This window comes from Melospiza melodia, chromosome 2 (genome assembly GCF_035770615.1).
Source record: "Melospiza melodia melodia isolate bMelMel2 chromosome 2, bMelMel2.pri, whole genome shotgun sequence".
NCBI classification, from domain to species: Eukaryota; Metazoa; Chordata; class Aves; order Passeriformes; family Passerellidae; genus Melospiza; species Melospiza melodia.
In genome coordinates this window covers 73,775,881-73,792,201 of record NC_086195.1, presented here as the reverse complement: position 1 = coordinate 73,792,201, position 16,321 = coordinate 73,775,881, and the positions used below count along the sequence as shown (strand labels likewise).

Below are 16,321 nucleotides of genomic sequence, written 5' to 3'. Positions count from 1 at the left end.
AGCATCCCTTCCTTAAATTGAAGCATGACACAAAGCTGTGCTGGGTCATCTCTCCCAGTAGCTCCCTCCCTCACAGGTTCTGGAGAAAGATCTGTAGGGACTGTAGAGCTCCAGGCTGGAGCTTCATTTGAGGGTTTTTGTTGGCATTGTTTTTCAGCTCCAGCACAGAATTTGCAGATTTTATCTCTGATGTTCTCCTTCAAAGCTTTTGTATTTTAGCCTTCTGGAGTGTGAGCTGACCCACAGTCTGAGGACTCAGCAATACACCAACACAATATGCTAATTAAGGAATCTCAAATCTTACCTTTTGGTGGGTTTTGTATCATTAATTACTGAACTTCCTTTACTAGTACTGGAAAATCTGAAGTGCTCTGTGATTTTTTTGTCAGGGAAGTGCTTTCAATATTGATGTTTAATTTTCTATTGTCCTTCTTGCATGCATCCAGGAAAAATAAGCAGGTCATTTGTTTTTGTAAAACTGCAGTGTGAGTTCTTGAAAAAAGAAATCAGATTGACATTCTACACCTCTGCTCTCAGCAGAGCTTTTTTTCCAGGAACCCCTGTTCAGTATGACAAATAGCTTTCAGCAAGGACAGTGGACCTGGCAAAGGCAACTTTTGGCAAAAGGCAACCAGGAAGTGAAGTGGAAGAAAGTTAATATTCAGTATTTCAAGGGAGGCATTATTTTGCAGTTCTGGCAATCAGGATCATTCAATCATGTGGTTTTGTAAGCAACATCTGAACTTACTAGGTAGGTATAGAAAAAGCCTGTCTGCTTTATAAACAGTTTCCCTATTGTTTATGGCTACCTTTGGAGTAGCATTGCAACTGAAAACTAGGATCTGTTGTCCATGGGGGCTAACAGTTAAACTTCTAAGGTTTTTTACAGAGCCTCATCTTTCAAATTTTTCTTGGAGTATGTTTTATAATTCTGAAGGGATTAATAGAATGTGGAATAAAGCCTAATGGTAGTCCTGCAGCTGGAAATAATTGTGCTGTGTGTATACAGGGTTCTAAAACATTTAGTGTCTATTTGTCTTCAAACCTTTTTTGGTGAGTGCCAGTTTTTCTGTGCACTTGTATTTTGTTTGAAGTAAAATCCTGGGGCAGGGGTGATCTGGTACTTGCTCTGTTTCCCTTGGAGTGTCTCATGGGCAGCCCAGCTGGTGCCTGCTGTGGTGACAGCCCAGTGTCTCTTTTCAGCCAGGCAGGTATCAATTCCCACTGAGGTGCTGAAATTTCTCTCTACAATACAAATACCTAAAAGTCTTTCATGCTGGAGGAGAGATCTGAACACAAGGTCAAATGCATGGGGGATGTTGCCCTCAAGTGTTTCACTTCAAAGAAATCTAGGATTCAAGCCTTGAAGGGATGTGCTGATGCTCAGAAAGTGCTTCAGACTCAAGTGTTTATTCATATCTGCAGCCAGGGCTAGTTGGAGTGTGAAGCTTTTTTGTTTTGTAAGGAAAGTCAATCACATATAGGTGCTTCTCTGATTTTCTTTCTTTCTCATGGCATAGTGCTCTGTGATACAGATTCAGGAGGAGGGAAAGGAAGTACCCACAGAAATGTTTTCATCCATGTTTTCATTCCATCCTCATTCCATCTCCTGTCAGCTTCTAGAAGGGGGTTTAATTAGTTGTTATTCAAAACCAAAACTCCCTGTCTGATTTTGTCATGCCTGTTTGGAAGAGAAATTTTGGGAAGCTTCTTCCAAGGAAACAAAGTCTTTTTGTGAGTTTTGCTGTGAGTTCAGCTGTATCTTCCTTATAGAGGCAGACTGAAACATCGTATCTAGTGATAGAAGCAAGTGCAGCCTTGCTACCACACTGTATGTCCCAAGATACAGTGCAAGCAGAGCATAAATGGGCACATCTGGAAAATTCATGTTCCCTAAGAAAGGCTTCTCTGAGCTCTCTTTTTGCATTGTGGATAAGCAGAAAAAAGAGTAATACTTCCTTACATGCCCCAGTCACTCATTTGAAATAAATTAAAAAAAAAAGGCAAACAAACAAAAAAGCAACACACTGAATTCTTATGTTACTCAATCACAGATAGATATTACCTTTGTGCTGCTTTCCTCCTTGGATTGAGGTCAGACAGGTTGGCCTTTCTGTATCTCAGACTTGACTTTGTTTACTTGGCCTAGGTGGGTGTATCATGGGATGTAACTCAAGAATGACAATAATATTGTGTCTGATGGGGGAAAATTAAATAGTGACTATGTCTAGTTTTAAATTGCTTTAGTTCAGAGTTGGAATATACCAAAGGATTGTGTAGTAGTTTTCTTTCCCCTTTGTAGCATCTGACCAGTAGCTCAGGACCAGAACCTTCAAGTCACTGATTTTACCAAAACTTGTAATTTCAAGTGGGGAGCTTTCATTATAAAACAAAACCAGACAAGAAAGCACAAAATTGCTTGGAATTCTAATGTGCCTAGTGCAGCTCTAATGAGAGGAAAAGGTCACGTATATCTAAACAAATTATGTCTCCTAACCCAAATCCCAGTTTGCCACCAAGCCTAAGAAACACATTCTGAAGTAGAGGGAAGAAGTGCTATACAGAATGAAACAGTGAAAGAGTGGAACAGAGAAATCTGATTGCTCTCTGTTGAAATCAGTATCAGCTGCATAGGAAAAGATTATTTCTAAATTGCATACTGGAGTATCATTTGGAAGACCAGAATGGGCATCTGTTCTGTTAAGTTTTATGGAAATGGAGGCTGTAAAGCAGTCTGTATTCTGAAGAGCTTAAATGCTCAGTGCGCGAGGGCGTATTTGGCCCAAGTGTCCGGCTAGCTGAAGTAAGGAGGGAGGTGGCCGACACCCCCAGCGCATGCACTGCCAGCCCCCTTTGGCGTCTTGGCCTCAGGCTGGGCTGGATGCGCGGTGCGGACTGAAGCGCAGTGAGACGAAGAAAGAGGGGACCACAGGCTGGGGGCTAACTCCGGTTTATTGAGGGTTCGAGGACGCGAACAGGAAGGGAGAGTGCCCACCAACAAGTGACGAAGAGTGGGGGGAGAGGCACAGTTTTAAAAAGAAGGGGGTGGAGAGAGGAGGGGAGCCCAACTAGCCAATCGAGGAAGGGTACAAACATAACTGGCATAAGGGACTAACCAATTGGTACAACATAAAGGAGGGGCCCCGGGACCACAGCCAACCACAGCCCCCAGAGAGGAGAAGATTCTGGAAACCTGGGAGGAGTGGGGGGGGTGATTGACTGGGCCCAGGGAGGAGGAAAAACTTACTTATAAGGAAAATAAGGGAGGGGTAATTACATAACAGGGAAGATTGACTGTTGAGGGGGGAAGGGGGTAACCATGGAGATGAACTGTGAAGGGAGGCAGTGGCGGGAAAATCAGGGGAGGGAGGAACCATTTTACAGAAACTGTGGGGAGAATACGTAAAAATAGGGGAATAACTGGGGAAACTGAACAACACAACACAACATCTCCCTGTTTCTTAACAAATAAAATAAAAAGAACAAAGGAGTCCATATAAACTTAAACTTTGAGGACCCGCGGCTGGTCCGGCCAATCTTCGCCTTCTTCAAGCTGGGGCTCGTCCGCCCATGGGTGGTCAGCGGGCGGCACGGTTGACCCCTCCTCATCTGCAGCTTCTTCGGCCTCCGAGGAGAGGTCCCCCAGCTCGATGTGCTCTTCTGCGGGCACTGTAGCATGATTAACGCTGGGCGAAGTGGCCTTGGATATCAGTCTCTGGACCAGACCGCGGATCACCATGATGAGAACTGAAAATGCAACCAGACTCAAAACAACCTTAATAACGGATTCTACACTCAGGGTGAAGGGCAGAATGAAAACAGGGTGTTCAGTCCCCCAAAAAGCTGTATTTGGATGCTGAGTATTGAGCTCTTCTCCCTTTGATGGCTACATTACTTACAAATCTGCCACTCCAACCAGGTCTTGTCTCAGAAATACTCCTGTTAAGAAATTGGGCTATTTCTGGTTTTTTTCTGAGTTTAGTGGATGGGATTTCAAGCAGTTGGGCTTTCTCCAGTGAAAAATGGTTATTTTTTTTCCTGCACTGGGAGAACAAGCTGTGAATTTGAGTTGGATGAGGGTGAAGGATACATCTGCCAGTTAGTCTGCTTACTTTCAGATGGGATCCCTTGTGGCTGGTCTTTTTTGGGGCTGCCCAGTTGAAGTTGGTGGCACATGGGTGCAGCATTATGATTTATTTTAGAAGGTAAGACTTCATTGGAACTTCTTTGCAGTTTGAAACTTTGAGTGCTGAATTCATTTCATTTGGTGCATAGGTAAGCTGATGGTAACAACAATAAATCATGTTTTCTGAGAACTATAGAAATTATTTGTAGATGTTGAAATCTCTAGCTGTTTTATGCCCACCTCATATTTTAATTTTCGCATGCTTTTAAAAATGTATAATCTCTCTTTCAATGCATCCTCTTTTCAGGTGAGAGAATGAATAGTTTTACAAAATTCTGGGGCCATATAATTAAAAAAAAAAAGGCAAATAAAACTCCTTCTTTATGTAATATGCCTTTCTACCATTGGTTCCAATATAGAATAAAAGCCAGATGGTGTTATGTGGGCATTAGAGCAGGGGATTGTAACCAGGGCTCTGGAGTCTCTTTGCAGCCAAGATGGTGGCCTGGATTTTATTGCTCTTGATGGACTTGTGTTGCAGAACTTGTTATATTCATGGAGTCGGGCATGAGACAAGGGATGAGGCAATGATTTTAGCCCTGCTCTGAGATGGGAGGGAAGCAGGGTTCAGGGTTTGGCTCTACTTCAGCTTTTGTGAATTTACAGGAGTGGCCCAGGCATGTAAGCTCTTCCAGTCCCAAGCCTGGATCTGAGGAGAGAACAGGGTGCTGGAATCCCAGCTCTGATCCTGGTGGAAGTGGGTATAGTTTACCCTTGTGGTGCTCAACCACTTGGAGCAAGACAAGGACCCTCCTTAGAGCATAAGAGAGATGCAGAAGCTCTGAGTTAATGCTGCTCAAGGCAGGGGATAGCAGGAGAAGTGCTCAGCATTGGTCACTTGGGGAAGTTCACACTTGGCCAGGTCAGACTCCTGCAGGAGGATGGAGCTTGGGACATTCCTTTGGCTGCTGGGATGTCTCTTAGCTCAGCTGTAGCTGCAGAGCATGAGAGCATGTCTGGAACCAGAGGGAGAATGCCTTTGGCATGAAAATTTTAATGAAATTCCACATTTTCAAAGTCACATTTTTCATCAATTAGCAGTGATATGTATCAGAAATATTTTTTAATTTTACTCTTCCTTTTAATAGAAAGCTACTGGCAATTGCTGATTGCGAATGGGAGCATGCATGGATAAAGTTTCTCCATTCCTTACTGCTGTAGCCTTCCTGGCTCCTCTTCAGCAGTTATTGGTTTGGAGTGGATTTGTTACTTAATTTCATCCCTTTTTTCCCCCCAGTAATTACTCCTCGCCAAGAGTATCAAATCTGAGAACTGGAGTGAGTGTGTTGCAAGAAAATGGAGAGATGCCACAAACTGCCTTGGTACAAGGGAATGTGAGGAGGGATTTCACAGAAGACCTGGAGGGTGTTTGGACTGCACTCAGCTGGAGGGAAACACAGTGCAGAACTGGCAGATGCAGGAAAAATATAATAAAATTGTGAAATTTAGTAAAGGGAATAGATCTTGAAAGCTATAGGGAATAGATCAGGAGGAGTGTGATGGGTAAGCAGGAAAGATGAGCAGAGTAGCAAGGACAGAAAGGAGCTCTTCCCATTCCTGCAATGTGCTTTGGGCAAAGAGGTGATAGCTCACTAAGTGGGCCCAGGTGGACTCTCTGTGTGCTCTCCAGGGCTCAGCAGCACTTGTTTCAGCTACCCCAAAGAACAGCTTCCAGAGTCAGCACAGACACTTGATCCTTAGAGAGCCAGTTCAGGGGCCTGTCTTTCAGCCAGGCTTTCCAAGGGACTTGGTGTCTGCGGGAAATGCTGAGCAACATCTGAGATTGTGGTCAGTTAAGAGCCATCTGAAAGGGAGCTGGAAGATTTTAAAGCTCTGATTTCTGTCCTAAAATGCTCAAAAAAACAGTGCTCTGAGACATCAATCAATCCTGTGACTGGCATGGCTCTGGTTTTATCCTAGTGTTTTACTGCTGCCTGTGGTGGAGTTAGTTTTGGTCCTTGCTGTTGTAAATGGGAGAGCAAGACCAAGACGTTTCTAAATATGTTTCTAAATACCTGGAATTCTTTTTTTTTTTTTTTTTTTTTTTTAGTGAAATACAATCTCTAGAGTGAAAATATCAATAAACCAAAGAGTTTTTTAAATATCCTGGACATCCTAAGAGTCAGCTATGTATTTTCCTGCCAAGTGCAGGGAGTCTAGTAGGATAAGCTGCCCCTGGCAGCTGCAGGGATGCAGGGACAGTGAATAACTGAGTGTCTGAGAAATCATCTCCAAACCCAAGGAGGCAAGCTGGGCATAGGAGGGGTGATTTGATGCTGAATGGCATAATTATGGAAAAACCCAGAAGCTGCTCTTCCTAAGAAAAGAGATTTGTCAGGAAGCTGAAAACTCCCTGCAAGTTTTCTTGGCCAATGCAGCAGAAAGAGCAGAGACACTCTGGGGACAGTGGAGTGGGAGCATGAAGGACACAGTGGGACAGGCACTGGGTCTTCAGCAAAAACAGCTTCTGGAAATGGGGGAGTGAGTCCAGGGTTTGGTCTTTTTGAGGTTTTTCATCCAGTATTCAGTAGGCCAGAATACTTTTCTTTCCATTTCATTTTGTGGCATTTTATTTCCTTTGCTATCTTTTCATTTCACTTCATTTCTTGATTCCTCGTTTCACTTATTTCATGAAATGAAATCTTGACATTTCAAATAAATAATTTCAATAAATGAAGATTTTTCGTGAAGGAATTAAGTGAAAACAATGGAATGGGATTGGGAGAAAGGAAGTGCATCAAAATGAAGCTAAAATAATGAAATAATTTTCATTGAAATCTTGAGATTTTGTTTACTTTCATGAACTGAAGGGGTTTTGTCACAGCAGGGTGCCCATACTGCTCACTGTACACTATTTGAATCCAGCCATGGTGCTGTGGATCTCAGCAGCAGCAATAAGCTGCCATTAGGGCTTGGGTTGGGGTTCAGATTGCTGCAGAGCCTGCAGCTCCAGGGACACAGGGGCTCGGAAAGGCAGTGCAAGGCATCAGGGCAGGGTGCTACATTGCCAGCTCAACACTTCTTAATCCGTACACCTGTGGCAATGAGAACCTCTGCCTCAGTGCCAAGCTGCCATTAGGGTTAGGCTTGGGCTCAAGCTTAGGCCTAGGGTTAGGGACAGGGTTGAGAGAAGAGTCTCTTCTACTTCAAGCACAACTTCATGCATGTTTTTCACGTGGGAAAAATCTTGCTGCTGGTGAAAGATCCAAGGAGAAAGCTGGCATGGGTGGGGCGCAGGCTGTCGAGTGCTAGGAAATGTTTGCTCTAAAGGGATGTATGAAATTCCTCTCTAAAACGGAAATTAACCTGGTCTGTGGTAGCTGTTTTGGGTCTGAACAGTTCAACTGGATGATGCACAGAGAACTGTCACACCCAGGGGCTGTGTAATAAATTAGTGTTCAAATGCAGACCCAGTTCCCACGATCACACAATCCTATTCGCCGCAAGCTCAAAGCCCCGTGCTTAGGTCAAGATTTTTTACCTGGAAAGTTCCACATTTGAAGAGGCCTGGTCACAGCCAGGGTCACTGGGGGATAACAGAAAAATTTCCCTTAGCATGAAAGTCTAGCTCACTCTAGAATCAAATTCTTTGTATTCAAACTTTCTTCTGCCACTGGAGGTGACCAGATTTATTTTTCTCCTTGTTCTCCTTCTTCTCTTCTTAATTTTATTGTTCCCTATAATTAACCAATTTTTTTATTGTGCTTATTCCCATTCCTGTTTTTCTTATTTTGTTTTTCTGATTCCTATTCTTATTTTTTATTTATAGCTTTATCATAGGATGGTTTGGATTGCAATGGATTTTTGAAGGCCATCTAGTCCAACCCCCATGCAATGACAGTGGACATCTTCAACTAGATCAGGTTCCTCCTAGTCTGGCTTAGTTTTATCCCTCTTTTTCTCTCTCTTCATCTACTACTGCTGCTACTATAATTGCTGTAACTATTATACTGCTGGTATTAGCATTTTCATCACGTGCTGGACTCACCAAAACCCCCATCCCAGAGCATTCCCAGTTTCAGTGCCAGGTGAGAGCAGGCGGGATGAGCCAGCAGAGGGAGCGGTTCCCACGCAGACGCCTTGTGCCAGCTGGCTTTGCCCAGGAGTTGGCCCCTGGCTCCGGAAAATGGCACAGGAGGGGTGGATGGGGACAGGGATGATGTAGGCTGGTGCTGCAGTCCTGTTCGGGGTCGGGTGAGGCTTCAGAGCCCTGCAGGCAGAGGAGCCAGCGCACACAGCCATCTGGGTAACACGATAAGGCACTCGTGGCATCTGAAAAGAAAGGCTCAGCCATCTAAAAAAAGCCCCGTGGTGGGGATAAGGCATTATTTAACACCTTAACTGAAAGGGCTCTGACCTGTGTGCCAGATTTAGGCTTGAGGAATGCATACAATGATTTCATTTTAAAAGCAGAGGTGCACAGAGCTGGCATAATAATAATCTTCAACAAATATCCTTATTTACAGCTTGAGAGTATGATTTGGGGCTACCTCACATGGCCCCGCTGTGAAGGCACTGCACAAGCACCTAGATGAGGGTAGCTCATACCTCTTAAGCTGTTCAGTCTCAAAACTGAACAGTAAAACTGGCGGCACATGAGAACCTGACTGCCTGGGCTTTCACTGCCTGTTTCTGGCAGGGTTGAGCTGGAAAAAGATGTGGGAGGCAGCGGGGTGAGGGTGCAGCAGAGCAGGGTAGGATGTGCACTGAGAGGGTGAAAGCCAGAGCTACAAGAAAGCCAGAAAGGGGGCTTTTACAAGGGCATGTAGTGATGAGACAAGGGGTAATGGCTTTACAGAAGAAAAGTTTAGAGTGGACGTAAGGAAGAAATTCTGCCTTGTGAGGATGGTGAGACAGTGGCACAGGCTGCCCAGAGAAGTTGTGGATGCCCTATCCCTGGAAACCTTCAAGGCCAGATTGGATGGGGCTTTGAGCAACTTGGTCTCACAGAAGGTCTCACTGCCCAGGGCAGGGGTGTTGGAACTACATGTGCTCTTTAAGGTTCCTTCTATGAATTCAGATGGGATTTACACCAAGCAGCAATTTTTTTGCACACCAAATTGCATTGCAGTTTTAATAGCAAGCCTACCAGAAAGGGTCATCTTAAAAATGCTCCAAGTAACTGGCCAAGCAAGAGAGCCTCCACCTCTTCACACCTTACAATACCTTTTTTTTCCTTCTGGAGCTTCTTCCCAGCAGGATTTCCCTACCTGGGCTGCTCAAGGCCCAAAGCAGGGAGCAGCAGAGGGATATCAGCTGCCATCACGGTCCCCTCTTCTCATTCTGAGCCCAGCTGTTCTGGAGGAAGCTTCACATGCCTGGAGGGTCACGGGCTGTCCACAGACACAGGGCACACAGGCACCAGGGGAGCCATGAACAAGGAGTCAAAGAGTCCACCAAGCAGCTGGAGAAGCCACCACAATGGTCAGAGGTCAGGTGTGAGTATGACTTCCTCAAAGGTTGTAGCACTGCCATCCTCCAATGTTCAGCTTGCCAAAAGCTCCATCGCTGCCTCATCCATCATGTGGCGCTGGGGGAAAAATGTTCCCTTTCAGCACTAAACTTCGCTGCAGGTCTTCAGCCTCTCACAGGATGGGGGCCAACACAGACCTGGGGCTCATCTCTTAGTTGCTGCCCTGCTTTGTGTCACACTGGAGGGCACTGGCACAGGACTGGGTTCTGGACTGCAGCAGGGCCTTGCAGGGTTACTCTGGAAAATATGCACACTGATACTTTGTTCATCTAAAGCTGAAGTGGTCGGTATGAAAGAAAATATCTTGTGGTCTTCATACCTCGAGTCAATGAATTCCTGGGCCTTTTATAGCTCAGGAATGCTGGGCACTCGTGTTTGGTTTTACGAGGCTGTGAGGCTGCAGCTTAAGGTCTGGATGAACATTAATCACAGCGGCACGACGGCAGCTGCTCGTGTTTTCACCCCTCCCTCAGGTGGGACTGCACTGTGCACGCTGTGCCCTGCTTTCCCCACTTGTTTGGTTTGCTGAGAGGGGGTTACTGCCTTCAGGCTGACTTACCTGACCCAGAGTGGTCCAGGAACGCAGTGGCGTGCTCAAGACCAGCCCGGTTTGTTGGATTGCATCCAGACCCCAGACTGGGGATCCTGAAGACAAGCAGGATCCTGGCAGCATCCTTTCTGCCAGGGAGTGAGATCTGAACTTTTCATGTTTCACTGCAATGTACTTCAAGTCCAGACCCAGAGGGTATTTAAAGATGTGTGAAATCACAGCTTTTTCCCAAGAATGCACCTCGCTACTGTTTGTACATTTGCTCCTTTCAAACTTTAGGAGGAGAAAAGCCCTGAAAATGGTAACAAACCAGCACAGAAGAGATGATACAGCTGCACAGTGCACGGAATCCAAGCGAATCCTGAAAAGGTCCTGTCATTTTGGATGGGACTAGATTTTTGAATGCTTCTAAATGGCAATCTTGCTAATATTTTTAGATCTTCTGAGCTCTTTCTTTACACAATGCAGATCTGTTACTTACTTTTGGAATAATGGACTTTAATGTTTAATCAAACTGACTCTGGAAGTTTGCTTCTTTGCATGTTTATTCCTGACATTAATATGCAAAATATTTAACCTGCAGGCAGTGTTACAGTGACATTCTGGTTTTTGGCCAGAGCATCTCTAGTGAAGACACAATCCAAAAGTGAAATAAGCCCCCTCCTTGTTGTACCTGAACACAGCTGGCCAGGAGGCTTTTCCCATCCTTATAATGGTTTGGCCTCTGTTAGTTTCCTTTTCTTCCATGTTTTTGGCATGTATCTTGAAAAACAAGATACATGCCAAATTTAACTGTCAAATCTTGACTTGAAGGAAGTCAAAAAGCCACAATCTCAGCAATCACCAAACTTTTGTTCTTGGCACAACAAATACTGCCAGCTGCCATATCTTGAAGATGGAGCGATCAGATGGGTCAGGCTGACCTGTGCTTGCATGAGGAACACAGGGTGCTGGGATCTGGGTCAAGCAAACTTCTCCTCATGCTTCTGCAACCCCCCTGGATCTTTGCTGACACACTCCTGCTCAGGACAGGTTGTTTCTTTTCAATGTGTGCAAGGATCTGGGGAGAGAAGGTTGGGACAGGCAGAGAACTCATAGGAGAGAGAGGCCCCCAGTGGCATTCATGCCTTTCATGCCTGCAGCTCCCTGGGACCTGATTCAGGAATTTTTTAACAGACACTTTCAAGAGCATGTGAGAGCCTGCTGAGCAAACCTCCCTAACTCAGAGCCAGACACTTGGCTCACTTTTGCTCCCTTCCCCCCATTTATTTCAGTTGCATAAACAAACATAGGAACAATATTTCCACCAGGCTGGAGCATTCCCCTTGCCAGCACTACAGCATGAAATGGGATCTGATCTTTATTCCTTACTGAGCACAGTATATAATTCAAGAACATCTAGATATAAAAAATATTTAGGTACCTCACACGCTGATCCAACATCTGTCAAATAAAGAAGCCTCAGACCCTCAAGAAAAAGTAAAATTTAAAAAAAATCAGTGTGAGTTCTACGCTTAGCAGGAACATAGGCCTAAAAAATATTAATATCTTCATTAAAGTATCTCATTAAGTTTCTCCTCTCATTTCCTTCCAGTGAAGACAATTCACTAAAATCATATCTCTTCTTGATCATCTCTAAAATCATGCTCCTCTTGCTTGGGCAAGCTCCCACTTTGATCCTCTGCCTTGGAGACCCACAGATTTCATGCCCACATACACCTACTGGTGTCACCTGCTGTGGGGCCTTTCATTAACACATGTGAAAAATGGAGAAGATGCAACCTTAAAAGTCCCTGAGGTATCCCCTCTTAGTCCTAACACATTGTTTGCAAAGACTCAAGAATTTTTTTTTAAGTTCTTTCTTCTGGAGGACTGAATGTATTCACACTGGAAAAGTGAGAAAATAAACATGTTTATACATTTATTATCTACAATAGTAAGGCACAAATTTAAACAGCAAAGAATAAGAAATCTTTGGCTGACCAACAATATCAACATTTGCTGGGGGTGACACATAACATCCTTCATTTCCCCCCCTATGTACAAATCACCCTCCAGCTGTAAAACACTGTACACAAACTTCTCTATACAACCAACAGCAATAAAAAATGACAGTATTTTACAACTAGTTACCACTGACATCACCTGGAATGGCTACAGCACAGTTTCCCAAAAACACAAAACAGTTCAAAGAGCTGGGAAAGCCAGCACAAATGGAGCTGGGCCGTTCTGCTCAGCGGGGCTGACATATGGCAGTAGTACTCCATCCAATCCTGTGAGTGCTTGGGCTGGAGGGAGACACACCACTCCTCCAGACCTTCCCTCCAGGAAAACGAACATCTCTTGAGTTCAACAGAACTGGTGAGAATTTGGTTTATCTGAGGTGTTGCACACACACTGTCTCTAAGAGTTTCCTATATCTGGGGCAGCATCAAGTGTAAAGCTAGCTTTGGATAGCAGCACCTGGAGAGACTGTGCTCTCCCCAAGGAGGAGTGCTGTACTCTAGCTGACTTGGAGAACTCGAGCTGAACCACTACCAAACATAACTGAGAGCTGATCCATGCTGATCCAGCACTGTTTCTCCTGGATGCCTCACCGTCTGCCTGCACACACTTTACTGAAGAGTTTCAGCAAAATAAATATTACAGCTGGTAACAAAATGCTTAGGGACTTCCAAGCACCTGGGTATCCTTATTTCTTGGATAAAAAGCGATGCCATTAAAAATTCACCAACATTTTACTTGTATTCCCTTGATTTGTCTCTCTCTTGCCCCATTCCTACCCCAGATGCTTGAGGAAGAGCCACGAAAGTGGTCAGTGGTGATGTCACACGCGGTCCCGGCTTTTATGCAAACAATTACAACGTTTAAATTAACTTTAGAGAGGAAAAAATTATCTTACAAGGCATATATTAAGCTGCATAACATCTTCCAAGGGTTTTACACCTTTGGTTTCACAATGCAAAGCTGCTAATACTTGAAACACACAGTGTGCTTCCTGCACAACCTACCTACCACTACTTTGTTTAACAAGTGCGAAACTCAGAAAGAGGGTGACAACAACATACGTCTAATTCTAGGTACACGCAAAAATAAGTGCATAGCTTCAACATAGCAATTTTGTTCTTTTTAAAAACAAAAGGTATCAGCCAGGCAGTACAGAGCACAAGGCTCTGGCCTGTGAAGGCTTTGAGTTCACAAGGGCTTCAGTTTTTGGCAAAAGCAGAGTTTAAAATGCCTGGTGTTCTCAACAGTCAAGGGCTCTGATTTGTCGCCTACAGGAAGAGGTGACCTCGAGCCAGCCCTGAGTGCACGATTACTTCCAGCACCCATCACTTTTCCACTCTGGGCAGCTTCACATTAGATCCCATTGCTCCTTTTCCCAAAGTTAAGCTCTCCTTAAAGTGCACCACAAGCAGGAACTGCAAAGCCAATACAGAAATGCCTCACGGAGGAAAATTTCCCCATCGGCATGTGCAGTGCATGAAGCCACGAGTAACACAGTGGGTGAGCTGGCTGCCTCCTACTGAATTCAGGGACAAGGCTGAAAATAAGAAATGTTCCACCCTGGGTAAAATAAGGTGAAAAGAAACCACAGCTCAGCACAGAAAACACATGATGCTCACGTACTGCTTTGCAGTTAAACCCTTCCCCGCCTGCTCCTGCACTCCTTAATGTCTAAGTACCACATCAGCTTGAACAGCAGGTTTGTATGCTCAAAGCTAGGATTTGGCTATAAGAATTGAAAGTTCTTATACACTGAGTATAAGAATACCAACAAATACACTGACTCTTTAAACACGATGAACCACTGCCCAGAAAGAGGTATCTTCTGATCTCACATGGCAACCCAGCTTAACTCCTCTAAAAACAAACCCATGCAGCTTCCCTTTGAAGGAACTCTAACTCACAGCCCTTTAGGGAGCTGCTGGGATCCTCCCCTAACTTTCCCTCCTGAAACTTTCCTATGGTTACAACAGGGTTAGCTTCAGCAGGGTCCCCCCTCCCCCTTCTGCATTCATCCACCAGGAGAATTCCAGCCAACAACTGCTCCTATCAAAAAAAGAAGTCTCAGCAAGCTCTGAGGTTGCAAGACATGAATATTTGTACTGTAAATTCAGCTCCAAGAGAAACACTTGTCCGGCCAGGAAAGAGGCACCTGACCTGCCTGCCCAGGAAAGCCACGCCAATGCCACTTCAAACAAATACTTACAAGAACCTGCCATGTACATCTACAGACCAATTATTCACAAAAATTAAGAAGTGAAATTTTTGAAATTTTTGAAACCTTTGAGAAATGCATTGATATGGAGGAAGATGCAAGTTTTTCCTGGATTATTCAGAAACTTTCTCTGGCCTCCAAAGAGACAGGATTTCACTCCCTGTCCTGGTTGCTGAGGCAGGAAAACAGAGCAGCAGCGTGCAACCAGTCTGTAACTTCACTACTTTCTCTTTATGCCAGAAAACACAGTTTCCTTTTTCCTCAACACTCCCTTTCTCACACCACTTTCCATTTTCAATGACCCTTTCTATTCAGAAAACGTCAGACGTTCATTTCATCACTCCTCTTCAGTGCTCTTGACTTCTCGCCTGGTGAAAAGTCTCAACGTGTCAGACTCTAGCTTCAATTTGGGAATAAACTTTGTCTTTTTTCAGACTCTCAGGGTTAGTTTTCAAGGTTGGCACACCGAGGACCATCTTGGGCCTGGCTGTACACACACAAAACCCCAGAGATGCTGTCCTCTGCTCAGATGAGGACTTCCATCATGTCTGTATCTGGAAACTCAGGCTTGTGGAGCAGGCTGCTCACTCTGCCTTTGCTGTCAGGCAGCTTCCCGTGGCTGGAGTTCTCTGCAATGGAAAGAAGGGAAAGTTGGTCTTCAGTCCAAATTCAAGTTGTTCAAAGCAAATATCAACCCATTCCTTGAGGGTGGGGCATGTATGACCTGTACACCTTACATACTGAAAGCCATATTTGTTCAGGACACTAAGAATGTGTGATGCTGAATTCCCCACACAATGACAGCAGGTATGTCGGTGTGCACAGACCCCAAGGCGGTATTTAAGAGATACACACCAAAGAACCTCTTTAGCTAAAACCATAGAATGGTCTGGGTTGGAAGGGATGCTAAAGACCATCTAGTTCTGTGACAGTCAGCCCTTTTAATGATACATAGCATGTTTTTAGAGGGAAAACTTGCTTTTGAGAGGAGATGAATGTGTAAGAAACAGGCTCTTTCAAAATAACATGCATAAAATAAATATCTCCTTTGCTAGGGCTGCAAACCAGCAGTTTCCACCTTTCAAAAATAACTAAAATTGTACTTCTTCACCCCTCCTAAAAAAAAGGTCTCCACTTTCTCCTTACTATTGCCCCCAGCTTTTCTTTAAAAATTAGGGAGAAAATGGTGGTTTAACCAACCATGCTTTCAGTTGAAACAAAAGAGAAGATTTTGAGCAGGTGGGGACAGTTTTCAAGGTGTGAAATTCTAAATTTTATATCAAGCAGCATAAATATCTAACCTGCCACAGATGAACAGAGCTTTACAGAAGCTGCTGAGCACAAAGCTCTGCAGAGCCACCCTGGGCAGCCTTAGAAAGTTCTCTCTCTACAGTTTTATTTTCCCTGAAGAAACCTCCACCACACCTTACACACTGTGGCAGCAACACATACCCACACCTTGCCCCATTAATACTGATGTGTCTCTGGGATTGCTGACATTTTGCACTGGCAGGGATCTGGCAGAGCTCACCCAGTTTCTCGCTGGCCACTCGTGTCCCCAGGGGCCGTGGGGCTGGGCTGTGTGCCGGGGTGGCACCCAGGCGTCCCCGGCCGGGGAAGGAGGCCGTGGCGGGCCAGAAGAGCTCCGCGGTTTTGTCCGTCTGGGTGCTGCTGTCCTTGCTGCCTGTCTTGGTGTGGGAGGCTGCCGGCACTGGGACGGGCATGCAGGACAAGGAGGGCAGAGGAGGAGGCAGAGAGGGGCCTGACGGGTGGTCATGGTGCTCCTTTCCCAAGAGCAGCCCTGAAAACACAGAGAGGTCAGTCACATCCTGGCTCAAATGCACGTGCTGTCCCCCATCCCACCCTGGAGCTACAAGATGCTGGGTGTGG

General features: G+C 45.0%; 1 protein-coding gene across 5 annotated transcripts in view; it reads right to left on the bottom strand.

Moving 5' to 3' along the window:
• Window positions 1-12,108: 12,108 nt before the first annotated feature.
• Window positions 12,109-16,321, bottom strand: part of AMOTL1 (angiomotin like 1) — an 81,202-nt gene continuing 76,989 nt past the window's right edge. For all 5 annotated transcript variants that reach the window (XM_063148875.1, XM_063148874.1, XM_063148876.1 and 2 more), the window contains 2 exons: window positions 15,963-16,232; window positions 12,109-15,060 (listed from right to left, as the gene is read on the bottom strand). In XM_063148875.1, the coding sequence (XP_063004945.1) occupies window positions 14,957-15,060; window positions 15,963-16,232 (374 nt within the window). In that variant the 3' untranslated portion in view covers window positions 12,109-14,956. The remainder of the gene's footprint in view (window positions 15,061-15,962; window positions 16,233-16,321) is intronic.